Genomic DNA, 18,904 nt, shown 5'->3' with positions numbered 1-18,904 from the left:
ATTATCTGCAGTTGATTGAATCGTGGATTGAATAATGACAAAATGAAAACATGTTTTTAGAAATTGTTGCTAATTTCTTGAAAATTAAATACAGAAATATTAATATCATAATTACATAAGTATTCACACCCCTGAGCCAATACTTTGGCAGCGATTACAGCCGTGAGTCTTTTCTGGGGTCAGTCTCTAAGAGCTTTCCACACCTTGATTGGGAAACACTTGCCTATTATTATTTTTTAAATTCTTCAAGCTCTGTCAAATTGGTTGTTGATAATTGTTAGACAACCATTTTCAGGTCTTTACATAGATTTTCAAGTAGATTTAAGTCAAAACTGTAACTCAGCCACTCAGGAACATTTACTGTCTTCTTGGTAAGCAACTCCAGTGTAGATTTGGCCTTGTTTTATGTTATTGTCCTGCTGAAAGGTGCATCTTCCTCTAGGATTTTGCCTTTGCTTAGCTCCATTCCGTTTATTTTTTATCCTGAAAAACTCCCCAGTCCTGAACGATTACAAGCATAACCATGACATGATGTAGCCAGCACAATGCTTGAAAATATGGAGAGGTACTCAGTAATGAGTTTTATTGGATTTGCCCCAAACATTCCACTTTGTGTTCAGGACAAAAAGTGAATTGCTTTGTCGCATTCTTTTGCAGTATTAGTTTAGTGCATGTTTTGGAATATTTGTATTCTGTACAGGCTTCCTTCTTTTCCCTCTGTTAATTAGGTTAGTATTGTTGAGTAACTACAATGTTGTTGATCCATCCTCAGTTTTCTTATATCACAGCCTTTAAACTCTGTAACTGTTTTAAAGTCACCATTGGCCTCATGGTGAAATCCCTGAGTGGTTTCCTTCCTCTCCGGCAACTGAGTTAGTAAGGACGCCTGTATCTTTGTAATGACTGTGTGAATTGATACACCATCCAAAGTGTAATTATTAACTTCACCATGCTTAAAGGAATATTCAATGTTAGATTTTTTTAATTTGACCCATCTACCTATAGGTGCCCTTTGCGAGGCATTGGAAAACCTCCCTGATCTTTGTGGTTGAATCTGTGTTCGAAATTCACTGCTCGACTGAGGGACCTTACAGATCATTGTATGTGTGGGGTACAAAGATGAGGTAGTCATTCAAAAACCATGTTGAACACTATTATTGCACACAGTTAGTCAAATCAAATATTATTAGTCACATGCGCCGAATACCTTATAGTGAAATGCTTACTTACAAGCCCCCAACCAAAAGTGCAGTTTCACAAAATATAGATAAGAATGAGATAAAAGTAACAAGTATACCAGGCAGTGATGCAATCAGCCAGGATGCTCTCGATGGTGCAGCAGTAGAACCTTTTGAGGATCTGAGGACCCATGCCAAATCTTTTCAGTCTCCTGAGGGGGAATAGGTTTTGTCGTGCCCGCTTCACGACTGTCTTGGTGTGCTTGGACCATGTTAGTTTGTTGGTGATGTGGCCACCAAGGAACTTGAAGCTCTCAACCTGCTCCACTGCAGCCCCGTCGATGAGAATGGGGGCGTGCTCGGTCCATGCAACTTATTATGTGACTTGTTAATCACATTTTTACTCCGGAACTTAATTAGGCTTGCCATAACAAAGGGGTTGAATACTCATTTTTAAACCTCCAATATGTAACTTTTTGGGAGACCTGACAAAATTCACATAGAAATGTGATTTATAGAAATGTCATTCTCATTGAAAGCAAGTCTAAGGAATGGTAGATTTGTTCTATGCGCGCAATTTCTATGCTTGCCGGTTTTTACTTACGGGTTTTGTACACTAGCTTCAAACAGTTTGAAAATACAATATTTTTGGTAATGAAAAGATATTTCACAGCGGTTTAGACAGTGATTCTCTACACTATACTTGCTTGTTTTGTCACATAAACTGAAATTAGGCAAACTATTTGAATTTTAGCATTCAGGAAATGGCAGAGATTTCTACATAGTGAATCTTTAATTAATTTGTTTTAAAAAATCTAAAAACCTAATTCCACTTTGATGTTATGGGTTATTGTGTGTAGGCAAGTGACAAAAAAAAATGAAATTTAATCCATTTTAAATTCAGGCTGTAACACAAAATGTGAAAACTTTCTATAGTTACTGTACATTTTTGCTGATAGCTGCTTTTTTAGGGCAATGACTGTGATATGTGGTTGTCATGCCTACATTAGTTGACTGTAAATCGCTCTCAGGTTTGGGTAGGTTACTTTCTAAGTGTAATCCCTTATAGTTACCTGTTCAAAACAGTACAGTAATGTAATGTAACAGTAATGTAATTTTTGGTTTATCCAAACTCAGTAACATAATCCTATTATATTCAGTTACTTTTGGATTACATTCCCCATGAGGAATTAGAAAAAGACAAAAAGGATCCATCAAATGCCTTTGGTGTGTCATCATAGTGGTCTCTGACTTGTGGTCAGACATGCTCAGGGGGAACATATTTACTTGAGCCTATTTTAAATGCTGAATTGAATGTCATTGACAAAACAGAAAGGTGTCAATGTTTTTCTTCTTTTTTACAAACATCCTTTCTGAATTTTAAAGTAATTCAATAAGTAATCATCTACTTTTTCAAAAGTATCTGTCATTTGATTACAATATTTGTGCTCACATTACAGATTACAGTATTTTTTTTATCAGATGTAGAGGTTATTCCCCAACCCTGGTCACTCTCTGGATAAGAGCGTCTACTAAATGAGCAAAATATAACTAAAAGAATAGAATGTGGGCAGAGAAAAAAACTAAACAATGCGGCTAGAGATTGATTGTTTTGAAGTTTGGGGCGGCAGGTAGCCTAGTGGTTAGAGCGTTGGACTAGTAACCGAAAGTTTGCAACATCGAATCCCCGAGCTGACAAGGTAAAAATCTGTCCTTCTACCCCTGAACAAGGCAGTTAACCCACTGTTCCATCTGGGCCGTCATTGAAAATAAGAATTTGTTCTTAACTGACTTGCCTAGTTAAACAAAGCTAAAATAAAAAGTTACAGAAACTCCTCACGTGACCGGAAATATAACCTGAGTATACCGTGACGTAGACAATCGGGAGCCAATGGAAAACCGATTGATCTGGACGAGGCTGTTGATTGGCTGGTTCAAATGGCGAGAAACTTTAAACGGTTACGCCAAAACTAATTTGTTATTTTGCGCTCGCAACACTGCAGTTCAGCTGACGGCTCACTCGATTTCTATTACGTGTTGGTTGTGTTTAAGAGGTACGTTATAATATTTTGTATTTTAATGGACATCTCTTTTGTATCTAATTTACCCAGATAATTTTGATCAACAGTAAACTTACTAGCTAGCTAACGTTACCTGGTCGACTAATGCTAGCTAACATTATTTTGCATAGTTAACTTCAGTACAAAATTTCTGGTATTAATTTGGATTTTATATAACGTTAACTCTCGCGTGTTTGCTGTAATAACGTATATTTTGTCGCTACGCAGTTAAATGTGTTTGTGAATGAATAACCTTAGCTAACTAACTCTGCTAGACCCATTTGAACAACTCACATCATGCATAATCTGCTTGTTTAGGCAGAGACAATAGGTGCGGTGATGGATGCTGAGATGGCGCAGAGCGAATCGGCTAGTCACTACGAATTCGATGCACCGTCACATGTCATTGATTTCCAAGCATTGGAAACGGAGGACAACGCAGATATTTGGTTTGGTAAGATAGTTAGCAACCTATGTTTGCGTGCTTGTGAACAATATTTTGAATGTCATTTAATTCTACGTGAGCCTCAAGTAGAATTCAATGAAATAACAAATGTGAGGGCATAAATGATCGTTTGGATAAGGAAAGTTTCTTCTAACGACTTCAAGTCAATGTTGAATAAAATTATATTTTAACTTTACCGGTTTTCTGTGTGTTTGGTCCTTTTGCAGGTAGGAATGAGACAATATCCATCCACAGGAAAATATAATTACGTCAACTTTTCAAAGTGCCAGAAATCTGAACGCACTTGAAGCATGTGCACAATATTAAAATGCATGTAGGAGACTCATTCATGGGTGTAGAGCTCCTGCACATGCTTCAGGTGATAGAAGTCTTAATGCCCTAAAGTTTATGTAATTACACTTTCCGGTGGAAATATGGTCTCACAATCCTCCCTGCAGAAGGACCAACTGCAAGGAAACCATTTTATCCAATATACTGGCTTGTAGAGGTCGAGAGGTAACTTTAGCTGACTGAATGCAATTCAACTTCGGGTCTCCAGGCTAGTAAGAATGGTGCTTCCCAGGATGAATGCATGCATTTCAATGTTTGTCAGCATGCTCCAATGGGGGCCTGACTACATGCTTTTGAAGTGGCAAACTTGCCAAGTTCTTGAATTCCCACAATGTATTCCTGAATCATTTGATGCTCTGCAGACCAATGTGCTGGCCAGGATGAGAGACTGTTTGGCCATCTTGCCACCCCAAACAGAAACATACCATTTGGTGCGACCCCCAAAGCACACTTGCCCAGGGCGATTGTATCTCCCAGGGTGAAAGAGAACTCCGACTCGGGTTGGTACTTTAGACAGTTGTGTGATTTATCTAGGCCAGATACATTCACAAGTTTGACTGACCATTGTGTAATGTGCTAATTATTAATGTTTCCACAATAGAAGCCCCAAGCACATCCTCAGTACCCACCACAGCAGATGCCCCGAGCACGTCCTCCAACATTGTCACATCCTGGGGAAATAGGCCAGCACCGGTAGCTGCCCCACCAAAGGGACCGCCTGCCCGACCACGCAGGTATTTTGTTTCTAGAACACTTAGCTAACATCTTGTTTGAGAGTTCTGTGAGGCTCTACATTGGTCAAATTGAGTTTTCACAAACCGATAGATCATTTAGTGCAGCTTTCGTCCTGCTACATTCATGGGTGTTCAGAATATTTTGTTTATTGCAAAAGTTAAAAGGAAAGATCACAAGGATAAAAACTTTTACTCTAAAGTAGTGTCTCTGTTCCAAAACAAGCTTCTGCCTGTTTAGCTGTAGACCAGTCCAGGAGTAAATGAAGTTCCAGTTGTCTTTGCCCTAACTAGTCAGCATTAGACCAACCAACTGTATGCTTCCAAGTGGCAATCCTGTTTCTTCACTGAAGGGTGTCAAAACGCAAAGATGCATCCAGCAATGAAGGACAGCACACAGCCCCTGAAGCTGCACCACCTGTTAAGAAGCTGAGGAGGTCTGTAAACATTTCCACTATCCTGCCCTCTGCCACCTGTCTATTGTTATGAGCAGCTTTGTGCCTAGGATTATTAAATCCAGCCCTGGATGTAATCATGGTAGTCATCAGTCTAACTTTACAGCTCAAACCCAACTGCTGTAAGAACCTTTCGCCCACGTAGAAGGTAAACAACTGGAGGGTCTTCCCCCTTCCCACCATGGTGAAAATGTTTAGAGGGGGCTATTTCGGCATGGTCAAAACTCTTAATTTTTGGGATTGGAATTATAAACAAACATTGGCTGTTGGTCATTAGTGACTGTGCCAATGTACAGTGGGGCAAAAAAGTATTTAGTCATCCACCAATTGTGCAAGTTCTCCCACTTAAAAAGATGAGAGGCCTGTAATTTTCATCATAGGTACACTTCAACTATGACAGACAAAATGAGGAGAAAAAAATCCAGAATCACATTGTAGGATTTTTTATGAATTTATTTGCAAATTATGGTGGAAAATAAGTATTTGGTCACCTACAAACAAGCAAGATTTCTGGCTCTCACAGACCTGTAACTTCTTCTTTAAGAGGCTCCTCTGTCCTCCACTCGTTACCTGTATTAATGGCACCTGTTTGAACTTGTTATCAGTATAAAAGACACCTGTCCACAACCTCAAACAGTCACACTCCAAACTCCACTATGGCCAAGACCAAAGAGCTGTCGAAGGACACCAGAAACAAAATTGTAGACCTGCGCCAGGCTGGGAAGACTGAATCTGCAATAGGTAAGCAGCTTGGTTTGAAGAACTCAACTGTGGGAGCAATTATTAGGAAATGGAAGACATACAAGACCACTGATAATCTCCCTCGATCTGGGGCTCCACGCAAGATCTCACCCCGTGGGGTCAAAATGATCACAAGAACGGTGAGCAAAAATCCCAGAACCACACGGGGGACCTAGTGAATGACCTGCAGAGAGCTGGGACCAAAGTAACAAAGCCTACCATCAGTAACACACTACGCCGCCAGGGACTCAAATCCTGCAGTGCCAGACGTGTCCCCCTGCTTAAGCCAGTACATGTCCAGGCCCGTCTGAAGTTTGCTAGAGAGCATTTGGATGATCCAGAAGAAGATTGGGAGAGTGTCAGATGAAACCAAAATATAACTTTTTGGTAAACTCAACTCGTCGTGTTTGGAGGACAAAGAATGCTGAGTTGCATCCAAAGAACACCATACCTACTGTGAAGCATGGGGGTGGAAACATCATGCTTTGGGGATGTTTTTCTGCAAAGGGACCAGGACGACTGATCCGTGTAAAGGAAAGAATGAATGGGGCCATGTATTGTGAGATTTTGAGTGAAACCCTCCTTCCATCAGCAAGGGCATTGAAGATGAAATGTGGCTGGGTCTTTCAGCATGACAATGATCCCAAACACACCGCCCGGGCAACGAAGGAGTGGCTTCGTAAGAAGCATTTCAAGGTCCTGGAGTGGCCTAGCCAGTCTCCAGATCTCAACCCCATAGAAAATCTTTGGAGGGAGTTGAAAGTCCGTGTTGCCCAGCAACAGCCCCAAAACATCACTGCTCTAGAGGAGATCTGCATGGAGGAATGGGCCAAAATACCAGCAACAGTGTGTGAAAACCTTGTGAAGACTAAAAGAAAACGTTTGACCTCTGTCATTGCCAACAAAGGGTATATAACAAATTATTGAGAAACTTTTGTTATTGATCAAATACTTATTTTCCACCATTAATTTGCAAATAAATTCATTAAAAATCCTACAATGTGATTTTCTGGAATTTTTTCCCCTCATTTTGTCTGTCATAGTTGAAGTGTACCTATGATGAAAATACAGGCCTCGTCTTTTGAAGTGGGAGAACTTGCACAATTGGTGGCTGACTAAATACTTTTTTGCCCCACTGTATTACTTTTTCACATGCAGATATAGTTTTGTCACCTTTGCATGGCATACGCTTTTAGTGTAAGGACTGATGTTTAATAATTAACCTTGACCAATTATCTTGTGGAGAAAAGTAACCAGACAGTCTTGGTTTGTCTGTTTCCCAGGAGCTTATCACTACCCCCTAGGCGCAGTGGTAGTGTCCGTACTAGCGTGCGACTCAACCCCAGAGCAGCCAACCAGGCCCGGCCCGCTGCAGCAGCCACGAGCACCACACAGTAAGGCATTCTATCACTAATGGATTCAGCAATTAGTCAAGGAGGCACCATGACCTGATATTGGTGCCGACAAGCCTGTCAGTCCTTTCGTCCATGGCTACGTTAAGGAATTTGAGTGTTTACATTTCCCCGGGCACATCCAACAGTCTTATAGCCATAGCAGTAATACCTTATGCAACTAACCAAGTGTTTGCACATGGCTAGGACAAAAGCCTCCACAACCAGTGCTTCTCTGGGACCAGGATTGTAGAACACTGCCTTTGAAGGTTAATATTCCTAGATTGTGTGTTCACCCAGGAATAAGAGCTCTGAGCAGCAGGAGATGGTGCACATCAAGACTCTTCAGAAGGAGGTGGCTGACAAGCGGAAGAGGAACGAGGCCAGCTACAAGGCTGCCTTGGCAGGCAGTAAGTACCCCTTCCTTTCTACGAGTGAAGCGTTGCAAGTCTTCCTGACTTAAGAGGGATTTCATCTTGTCACTCAGGTCAGCTCCCTAAGAAGCTGGCTCTGGCCACCACCGTACCCAAAGAGTTCAACTTCAGCACAGATGGACGCGTCAAGGCAGGCACTGCATCAACCCACATGGAGGTGGACTTCACTGCTCAGCTCCGCAAGCACCCGTCCTCCCCCGTAAGTAGCTAGCTTTCTGTTTTGCCTCATCGCTGCTATGGCTGTTAAAAGGATGGTTCACACAAACAAATATATGATTTTCCACTTACCTAGGTTGCCAATTCACCAGACATATTTTTGATTATTTGTTTCTTTTAATTAATCTCCTGAATTATTTCCATCTCAGACCAAGGCGCCGAAGGGTGCCACTGTTCCCAAGCCCTTCAACCTGTCAACTGGCAGCAAGAGGAAGGTGGCGGACCCTGTCCCCTTCATGCCAATGGCCCAACAGATCGAGCTGTTCCAGAAACGGACTCCGACCCGCTACCACCTTCGTAGTCGACAGAGCCAGGAGAGGGGTGCGTATGTTAGCTTTGTCATTGTTGTACATTACAGCTGAGTGGCAGTCACATAGCATACCCTGGGATGTGCTCACTGTATGCATGGCTGGGATTCATGAGATGTGTGACGAGGGGGGTGGCAGCAAATTACAATATGTTATCACCTCTTTCAGGCCCATCGCCTGTGAAGAGTGAGCAGCTTAAGATCACCCACCCTCACACCCCTCAGCTGATGACCCGACAGAGGAGCCGTCCCACGGCGGTCAAGAGCAGCGCTGAGCTGGAGGCCGAGGAGCTCCAGAAACTCCAACAGTGAATCCACACTTATGGCTTCTTCACACTCTATCCTTCTACCCTCTGCATAGTAGTTATTAGACTGTTGGGTTACTTTTACCCGTGTGGACTCCCAATGAGACTTGAATAAAGCCAAAACGTTTACTGTTGCTCCAGCTCATCCATAGTCCAACAACCTTCAGCCGGAGGCCTGTTCAGAAGGACAGAACTTGCAGATAGTAATACATTGTGTAGAACCAATATGATTGTTCGACTAGGGAATTGTGTCTACTTATTCTATTGCTATTTGCAATGTTCAGAACACTTTGTCATTTAATAAATTAATCCACCCCTGTCCTGTATATTCAGGTTTAAGTTCAAGGCCCTGGAGCTGAACAGAAAGATCCTGGAGGGGGCACTGAACCCCAAAAAGCCCACTGTGAAGGAGTCCACACACCCAGAGGTATTCCATATGCATATGGACAGGAGACTTGCGGAGCGGCAAGCCAGCAAGAAGCCAGATGAGCCTGAGGAGCAGCACACCTTCCGCTCCCGCCCGCTGCCGGTCAGGATCCTGGAGGAGGTGGTGGTGAGTGCTACACGACCAACATTTTTTTACTGGATTGTCATCAATTTTTACACTGAATTGGTTGTACAGTTTGTTTCATGTCTGCTCCTTAAGCAAAGGAGAACCGAAGAAGATGGGCACCCAGGCTAGTAGTATGAGGCTTTCAGTTTTTTTTACCTCCATACTATCTATTCAAGGCATTCTAGCACTGGTATAACACTGACTGTATATAAGATGTGAAGGCTCCGTTATTAATGGTCTACCCACACCTTTTGGTTCACAGGGTGTCCCGGAAAAGAAGGTGCAGTGTCCCACTGTTCCAGAGTCCCCTGCATGGGCCCTGAAGAGGATGTGCATGGACAGAAAAGTGGAGGAGGTGAAACCCCCAGCCCCGCTCAAGGCCCATGCTGTGCCCCACTTTGGCCTGCCCTTTCTGCCTAAGCTCCAGGACAAGACCCAGGTGGAGGTGTGCCCCTTCTCCTTTGAAGAGCGGGAGCGCGAGAGGCGGGTGCTGAAAGAGAAGAGGCTGGAGGAGCTGAGGCACGAAGAGGTAGCCCCACTAACTGCCTTAAAATTGTTCAGATTTCTCCTCGTGTATCATTTGCCTTACATTCTATCAATATGGGTAGACCTGATGAATGATGCCACTAATGGCATTACAGATGTAGTTGCCTGTCATTAGATGGCGGAGAGAAAGGTTTTTATTTTTGGACGCTTTGTAAGACTTAAGAATCAACATTTGTTTGGGATTAAGAATGATAGCCTTTTGCTGCAAGTTGTAGAGCTAGGAAATGTTGTCCTAACTAGGTGTTGGTCTGACAATATAGCCGAAATGGTTGTCTGTTACTTATTTAATGTTCTTAACCCCTCAGGCGCCAACGTTCAAGGCCCAGCCACTGCCAGACTTCCATGCGGTGGTCCTGCCAGAGAAGAAGGTGGCTGAGCCCACCAAGCCTGAGCCCTTCAAGCTGCTCCTCGACGAGCGGGGAGCCGCCAAGAATGACCGCTGGGAGCAGATGGTAAGACAAACCTTTAATGAATTCATGCCCTTCTGTCTGAAACGTCATGCTGTTGCTTTCATACTTTGACCATATACAGTACAAGGAATAACTAATTGTTTGATTCTGGTGCCAGAGTATGTCAGTCTTCATGCATGTTTACAACAAATGGTACAAAATCCTATTCCCTGCCACCCATACAGTATTTCCTCCGTTTTGTTCTCAGATGAAGGAGGAACAGAAGCACCAGGCGGAGGCAGCCACCTTCAAAGCTCGCCCAAACACGGCAATTCACAAAGAGCCGTTCATGCCCAAGAAAGAGAACCGCTCAGTCCTGGGTACGTATGACCACAACTGCCTCGCTCACCTCTGCTTTCTGCACTATGGTGGCCATGGACAACCCTGGTCCTGAACCTGTTAGACTTCTTTATTCAACCCCTGAAATGTTTCCACCATTTTTATTTAAGGATTTCCAACATGTCACCCTGAGCAGTTCTGTTGGATCATTACCCATCTCCAGGGGAAGGATGTATCAGTCGAACTGGAGCATATTTCTTCCCCCACTACGAATGACTGTCTTGTTTTTCTTAAGTCTCTAATTGCTGGATCAGGGTTGCCTACTCCTTTACATGGGCTTTGTTTGGGAAACACTGAGCTTGGCTTCTGCACCCCTAACCCTTTATTCTTTTTGCTTCCCACCTTTTACTTTCCAATTTTCCTCCCACCTTTGAGAACACCTCCCCACCCAAACCCTTTTCACCCCCACCCTCTTTCTCTTCCAACCCCTTTTCCTTGGCACTCTTTTAGAAGACATTAATAATTCCGTAGTTCCAGAGGTCTTCCAGCTATCCACAGAGCGCCGCGCCAAGGAGCGGCTGGAGTTTGAGCGGGCGGTGAGCGAAAAGGAGGCGCTGAGGGCTCGCGTGGAGGAGGCGCAGCGGATGGAGCTGGAGGAGTGCGAGAAGGAGAAAATGGCCAGGCTACGCCAAGAGCAGGTAACTATGCAAACCTTAGACCAGCCCCCCCCCCCCCCCCCAAAAAAGAAATTTTGGTTACGCACTTATAATAAACTTTTATTTTACATTTATTTAACTAGGCAAGTCAGTGAAGAACAAATTCTTATTTTCATTGACGGCCTAGGAAGAGTGGGTTAACTGCCTTGTTCAGGGGCAGGACGACAGATTTTTACCTTGTCAGCTCTGGGATTTGATCTTGCAATCTTCCGGTTACTAGTCAAACTTACAGTAAAATGGCTAATGTGAATCCAAACAAAGAAAAAATTGTTGCAGTGTGGTAGCACTTGGTGTCCATAGACCATTATAAACCAGAGCTATTGAAATGAACCATTTTCTCTACATGGGGTGCTGGCTTTTGTTCCAGCACACACACTCCTGGGTATTATTCCTTGGGTACAAACTAGGGTATAATCTAGGAGGGACTACCTGAACTTCTTCATGAAACATTTGTCTGTTACTAAATGTTTACCCTACTTAAGATGTGTCTGCTCCAGTACCAACACACCTGATACAACTGATTTTTTTGGCCTTTTGATATAGTTGAATTAGGTGTTAATGTTTGAATTGTTGGAACAGAAGCCCTGCTTGAACCTTGGTGGGTGTTTGAACTGTGTCTTAATGTCCCCTCTGTCCCTCAGGTCCACAAAGCCCAGCCCATCAGACGCTACAAACTGCTGGAGCTGAAGAAGAGCGACGTCACACTAACTGTGCCCCAGTCCCCCAACTTTTCTGACCGTTTCCGCATGTGATGGCTGAGGGAAAGGTTTCGCGTGTGTGTGTGTATGTATGTCTGCCTTTTTTATTAGTTTGTAGCTGTACATTAACTGCGGTTGTGAATTCGTCCCCTGTAGTGTTATACCTTGACTGGTAGAAAGGGTCTATACTTTCATCGTCCTTGATTCAGAAAAGTACATTTGACACGTTTGCAGGTGGTTCTTAAGAAAAAATAATATTCCCAAGAGCTGGTGAAATCCTATGTTTTGCCCTTAGTGGGGAGTGTCTTTGCCATTTTAGCTGCCAGACACGCATTTCCCAACCTCTGATGGAACTACACATTTCTATGCGACGTGACCACGTCGTTCTGCGTGAGAAATGCCTCGTGTAGAACGATGTAAAATACATGCGCTGTAATCTTTCTGAATATTCGCTTGCTTTTGGAGAACCACCTGCAACTGAACATAACATACTTTTGTGCTCAATTTGGAAGTAATGTATCGTCAAGACCAGGTTAGTTGGAAAATTAGCTTCTGACCCCTTTCTACTAGCCAAAGTGTAATGCTATTATGGGACAATTCACAAACCTATGTGTTATTGTATAGCTAAGTAACTACTTCTAATCCTATAAAATGTTCTAACTTCTCATTCCCATCTTAATTGTACGTGGCCTGTACTTTTTGTTTGTTCTGATTTACTGTCCGATTTCAATTATGTATAATAAAGTTTTTACTTTTAATATAGTAAAGACTTAGTTCATACACCAGAATTGACAGCCTTACTATCTTTTGAAGTCATATCTGCATACTGAACCAGATTCTAAAAAGCAAAAAAATATATTTTTTTTTACTGAGTTACAGTTCATGAGCAAATCATTCAAATGAAATGTATTCACTAGGCCCTAATCTATAGATTTCACATGACTGGGAATACAGATATGCATCTGGTCACAGATATACAGTGCATTAAAAGAAATGGGCCTCGGGATCTTGTCACGGTATTTTTGTGTGTTGACTTTGCCATCACTAATGCAATTGTGTCTGTAGCTTATGCTTGCCCATACCATAACGCCACCTCCACCATGGGGCGCTGTCCCCAAGGATGACATCAGCAAACCACTCGCCCACATGACGCCATAGACGTGATCTGCGGTTGAGGCCGGTTGGACGTATAGCCAACTTCTCTAAAATGACAGCGACTTATGGTAGAGAAATTCAATTGGCAGCGGATCTGGTGGCCATTCCTGCAGTCAGTATGCCAGTTGCATTCTTACAAAATGAGATGTCTGTGGAATTGTGTTGTGGCAAAACTGCAGACATGTCATAAACAACAGATACCATTAATATGAAGGGGCTAGAAGTGTCTTACAGGGTGAGTTACAGAGTGGCTAGGACAGGCAAGCCCCATACTATTGTGGCGGACTTAATTCTTCCTGCTGCTGCGGATATGGCTGGGGGGGAAAGGCCCCAAAAAACTATACAGACTGCCTTCATCAAACACTTTCATGACGCTTCAGTGACATGGCAGGAGAAGTTTTGAAATAATTACTGCTTCGCATACAAGCCAGTGAATTATAAGCGTTACAGCTGGATGAGTCAATGGACGTGGCCGACCGACCTGGCACAGCTCCTGGTATATGTCCGTTGTGTTTATGGGGGGGTCAATTAACCCTTGTATAGTCTAAACATTCTGTATACTCCCCTTGTCCTATGGGTCAAAAATGACCTGCCTTCACTAAACCCCTAAAATATAGCAGCTTAATTGAATTTTAAACCCCAAATCTAATTTGCTTGAAGAAACAACTTGTCATTCATCAAACTTTGATTTATCTGGGTTTAATCAGTGGACACCACTCGTTTTTATTACAACACACCTGTCATTGTTTTCTTTACTAAAGTAGAGGATTATTATTATTCCTAAAGGTACTGCATAGGTGTAAAAAAAAAAAAAAAAAATTGCAAGAGATAGCACTTGTATAGCCTAAGAAAGTAGCAGACGTGCTACAAAGTCGTTTTGAAAACATTTTATTGAAAGGAAACAACCGTGTTGAACTTTTTTGCCAACAGTGATATATTCTTATATACTGTACAATGAGGAATTCAACTACAAAATACTAGTCTTCCATTTTTTTTTTTACCATTGCCCCACCCACAAGCAGTATAAACAATAAGATAATAGATACAAAACAAAAACGTGAAGAACATAAATCAATCATCTCTAATTAGCACATGTAGGACAGTATGGAAGTGTGTGTGTGTAACAGTATAACTTTAGTCCGTCCCCTCGCCCCGGGCGCGAACCAGGGACCCTCTGCACACATCAACAACAGTCACCCACGAAGCATCGTTACCCATCGCTCCACAAAACCGCGGCCCTTGCAGAGCAAGGGGAACCACCACTTCAAGGTCTCAGAGCAAGTGACGTCACCAATTGAAAGGGTATTAGCGCGCACCACCGCTAACTAGCTAGCCATTTCACATCCGTTACATGTGCATGGACTTTGCAGATGTATTTCTGCAGCACATAGTATTTGTTTCACAGTCCTTTGGGGGGCAGAATTGGCTGCAGCCTCAGGTGGACCAGGACAAGATTTAGCCCCCTGAACAGCTTTCACAAACGCTGCAGAGGCTGCTGTGCGAGGGAGGCGCTCCCTTTTTTGAATGTGTGGGGTTACCAGGACCGTGCACAGCTGCTCCAGGGACACCCTCTTGTTCCGCTTATCAGGCATCCAGGTAGTGTTGGTCTTGTTCCATATCACGAAGGCATTGTATGAGGACACATCAATGATGTTATGGAAGATGACCAGGGGCCAGCGGGCAGTCATCCTCCTGCAGCTGTAAGTTCCAATCACATCCAGGTTGTCCACGCCTCCTTTGTTGTAGTCCAGGATGATGGCTGGCTTCCTGTCCTCACGATCACTGATTTCAGCCGTTTTGTGCAGTGTGCTAAGGAAGACCACATTCTTGTTCCTCTTTGGGAGGTAAGAAACTAGAGTGGTGGGGGTGAAGGCTAACTTTGATGAAAAGATCTCTCACGAAGCATTGTTGCGAGGAGTGAAGGGGGGAGGTCAGGCTTGTTCTTTCTAACTGTGCCAACCGTGGTGATCTTTCTCTTTTTTTAATTTCACCTTTATTTAACCAGGTAGGCAAGTTGAGAACAAGTTCTCATTTACAATTGCGACCTGGCCAAGATAAAGCAAAGCAGTTCGACACACAACAACACAGAGTTACACATGGAATAAAACAAACATACAGTCAATAATACAGTAGAAAAAGAAATCTATATACAATGTGAGCAAATGAGGTGAGATAAGGGAGGTAAAGGCAACAAAAAAAAAGGCCATGGTGGCGAGGTAAATAAAATGTAGCAAAGTAAAAAACTGGATTGGTAGATTTGCAGTGGAAGAATGTGCAAAGTAGAAATGTAAATAATGGGGTGCAAAGGAGCTAAATAAATACAGTAGGGGAAGTGGTGGTTTGGGCTATGTACAGGTGCAGTAATCTGTGAGCTGCTCTGACAGCTGGTGAGGGAGATAAGTGTTTCCAGTTTCAGAGATTTTTGTAGTTCGTTCCAGTCATTGGCAGCAGAGAACTGGAAGGAGAGGCGGCCAAAGGAGGAATTGGCTTTGGGGGTGACCAGAGAGATATACCTGCTGGAGCGCATGCTACAGGTGGGTGCTGCTATGGTGACCAGCGAGCTGAGATAAGGAGGGACTTTACCTAGCAGGGACTTGTAGATGACCTGGAGCCAGTGGGTTTGGTGAAGAGTATGAAGCGAGGGCCATCCAACGAGAGCGTACAGGTCGCAGTGGTGGGTAGTATATGGGGCTTTGGTGACAAAACGGATGGCACTGTGATAGACTGCATCCAATTTATTGAGTAGGGTATTGGAGGCTATTTTGTAAATGACATTGCCGAAGTCGAGGATCGGTAGGATGGTCATTTTTACGAGGGTATGTTTGGCAGCATGAGTGAAGGATGCTTTGTTGCGAAATAGGAAGCCAATTCTAGATTTAACTTTGGATTGGAGATGTTTGATGTGAGTCTGGAAGGAGAGTTTACAGTCTAACCAGACACCTAGGTATTTGTAGTTGTCCACATATTCTAAGTCAGAACCGTCCAGAGTAGTGATGCTGGACGTGCGGGCAGGTGCAGGCAGTGATCGGTTGAAGAGCATGCATTTAGTTTTACTTGTATTTAAGAGCAAGTTGGAGTTGGAGGCCACGGAAGGAGAGTTGTATCTTCAGGAGCTGCTGGCTGAGTTCATAAGAGGTGAAGAAATTGTCACACGTGACATTGTGCCCCCTCAGTCCATCTGTCACATCAAGCACAACCTGCATCCCCTGGTTCTTCTCTGGGCCTCCACTGGTCGGCTTCCCTGTGTAGACTTGCATCTTCCAAGTGTACCTGGATTGCGCGTCACAGGCCACCCATATCTTGATGCCATACTTTGCTGGCTTGCTGGGCATATACTGCTGGAAAGGACAGCGACCTTTTGAAAAAAGAGATTACTATCAGTAATTAGTATCAGTGTCACCGAAAACAATCACATAAATCAATAATATTACAGCAATACATAATACAATTAACAGTGAAAATCACTTACACTACAGATATAAAAATGTACCTCTGAATGGAACCAGTTGCTCATCCACTTCAGGCCCAGGGTTGTAGAGGTATGGTAGACGCTCCACCCACTTCTCCCAGACCTCTCTTATGGCCGCCAGTTTATCTCTCACACGTCTTGCAGGTCTTGTCTCACAGTTATCAAATCGTAGCATTCTTGAGAAAGTGTGAAAGACTTTCAGTGGAATCGTGGCACAGAAAATCGCCCTTCCACTCTGCATCCCAGAGACTACATGTAGCTTTGCCTCGGGACCTATACACATCCGCTAAGATTAGCAGCCCTATGTAGGCACGCAGGTCAATCTCATCCATCCTTTTCCAGTTGTCTCCATATTTACAGAAACCCTCCAAATCTGTCATCTCCAGGATGATTTTTTTGATGGCTGGTGTGATGAAAATGTAGAATGTTGAGGCGATGTCCTGGGCATGGGCAACTGCATGTCTTGTGGGCCCTGGGGTAATCCTTAAGACATTTTGTGCTGCCATCCTGCCCTGGTTGTCATGTGGTGACAAGGACCATTTTATTTTGCTGTTCTTTGACAAAAATGTCTCTCAGCTTGGGGGATTTCTTCTTCATCTGAAGATGATGCATCGTGCCCTGGGTTGTATTCTTCCCCATCTTCTTCTTCAGATACCTCCTCCTCTTCTAAATCATTGTTCTCTTGTTCCTCCTGGACAAAAAAATCAGATCTACAACCCGTTGGGCACTGAAACGTGCACTCATGGCTTCAGCAAAGAGAGAACTGGGGGACTGTCATCTGTAGCACATTTATAGCCTCTGACTGCATTCCCCATTAGTAAACGATGCGTTCAAGAAATATTTATTTTGTCAGAAATGTTGTTCATTTTGACTGAAATGTTGTTTATTTTGTCTGTGAACTTGAGTCATGTGTGGGGTCATGGAGGGGAGATGCTGCACATGCACAATAAAGTTTTAGTTTTGTCTGAGTTCAATCAGCAGCACTCATAATCTAAATTTCTCATTGTGCTTGTGTCTTTTTTATTTTTTATTTTATTTTATCCCCTTTTCTCCCCAATTTTCGTGGTATTCAATCGCTAGTAATTACTATCTTGTCTCATCGCTACAACTCCCGTACGGGCTCGGGAGAGACGAAGGTCGAAAGCCATGCGTCCTCCGAAGCACAACCCAACCAAGCCGCACTGCTTCTTTAACACAGCGCGCCTCCAACCCGGAAGCCAGCCGCACCAATGTGTCGGAGGAAACACCGTGCACCTGGCCCCCTTGGTTAGCGCGCACTGCGCCCGGCCCGCCACAGGAGTCGCTGGAGCGCGATGAGACAAGGATATCCCTACCGGCCAAACTCTCCCTAACCCGGACGACGCTAGCCCAATTGTGCGTCGCCCCACGGACCTCCCGGTCGCGGCCGGCTGCGACAGAGCCTCTGAGACTCTGGTGGCGCAGTTAGCACTGCGATGCAGTGCCCTAGACCACTGCGCCACCCGGGAATGCTTGTGTGTCTTTGTGGTTTTTGTGGCGTGTAAATTATTTTATAACTGCCGGGTCAAAAATGACCCTAAAACAATCTTTGTACCCTGGTGGTGCACAGCTTTCATGGAAATATGAACAAAGGCGATGTTTCACTTTTTCTAATGTTGGGGTCACTCTAGGAAAAGTAATCAAATTTCAAGTTGAAAAAATATAATTTAGTGTTTTCTTTCTGCTGTTAAACATAGTGGCGGATCATTTTTTACCCTTAAGACAACACAAGGGTTAAGGAAGACTTCCTCTTCTGCAAACCACTGGAAACCAGGACAACCTGAGAGGACATTTTTAAAGTACAGGACAGCTTTGTGACATCAAATGGGCTTTGGTGGTCAAGATCTGTTGGTATCTGTACTGATGGCACAAAAGCCATGACAGGGAGACATAGTGGAGTGGTAACGTGTGTGAAAGCAGTTGCATCCGACGCCACTTGGGTACACTGCAGCATCCACCGAGAGGCTCTTGCTGCCAAGGGAATGCCTGACAGCTTGAAAGACGTGTTGGACACCAGTGAAAATGGTTAACTTTGTTATAGCAAGACCCCTGAACTCTCGTGTATTTTCTGCATTATGCAATGATATGGGCAGCGACCATGTAACACTTTTACAACATACAGAAGTGCACTGGTTATCAAGGGGCAAAGTATTGACACGTTTTTTAAAATTGAGAGACGAGCTTAGAGTTTTCTTTACTGACCATAATTTTCACTTGTCTGACCGCTTGCATGATGGCGAGTTTCTCACACGACTGGCCTGTCTGGGTGATGTTTTTACTTGCCTGAATGATCTGAATCTTGGATTACAGGGACTCTCCGCAACTATATTCAATGTACGTGCCAAAATTGATGCTGTGATTAAGAAGTTGGAGCTCTTTTCTGTCTGTATTAACAAGGACAACACAC

General features: G+C 43.6%; 1 protein-coding gene across 3 annotated transcripts; it reads left to right on the top strand.

The window, feature by feature from the left end:
* The first annotated feature begins 3,127 nt into the window (after positions 1–3,127).
* LOC120061256 (targeting protein for Xklp2-B-like) lies at positions 3,128–12,859 on the top strand. Of its 3 annotated transcripts, none has more exons than XM_039010936.1 (16): positions 3,128–3,232; positions 3,557–3,692; positions 4,397–4,534; positions 4,636–4,768; positions 5,119–5,202; positions 7,245–7,355; positions 7,653–7,762; positions 7,840–7,985; positions 8,152–8,323; positions 8,479–8,617; positions 8,948–9,167; positions 9,430–9,696; positions 10,019–10,165; positions 10,371–10,482; positions 10,952–11,139; positions 11,799–12,859. In XM_039010936.1, the coding sequence occupies exons 2-16, from the start codon at positions 3,578–3,580 to the stop codon at positions 11,907–11,909; spliced, it is 2,193 nt and encodes a 730-aa protein (XP_038866864.1). In that variant the 5' UTR covers positions 3,128–3,232; positions 3,557–3,577; the 3' UTR covers positions 11,910–12,859. The 3 variants fall into 3 exon arrangements, with proteins under 3 accessions (XP_038866864.1, XP_038866868.1, XP_038866867.1); XM_039010939.1 differs by having other exon boundaries at positions 3,169–3,232; positions 10,973–11,139; positions 11,799–11,944; XM_039010940.1 differs by lacking the exon at positions 4,397–4,534 and having other exon boundaries at positions 11,799–11,909.
* The last annotated feature ends 6,045 nt before the right edge of the window (positions 12,860–18,904 follow it).

The sequence above is a fragment of the Salvelinus namaycush genome, chromosome 16 (assembly GCF_016432855.1).
Source record: "Salvelinus namaycush isolate Seneca chromosome 16, SaNama_1.0, whole genome shotgun sequence".
Taxonomy (NCBI): domain Eukaryota; kingdom Metazoa; phylum Chordata; class Actinopteri; order Salmoniformes; family Salmonidae; genus Salvelinus; species Salvelinus namaycush.
Note: the sequence above shows the minus strand (reverse complement) of the source record. Positions and strands in the feature narration are given on the sequence as shown.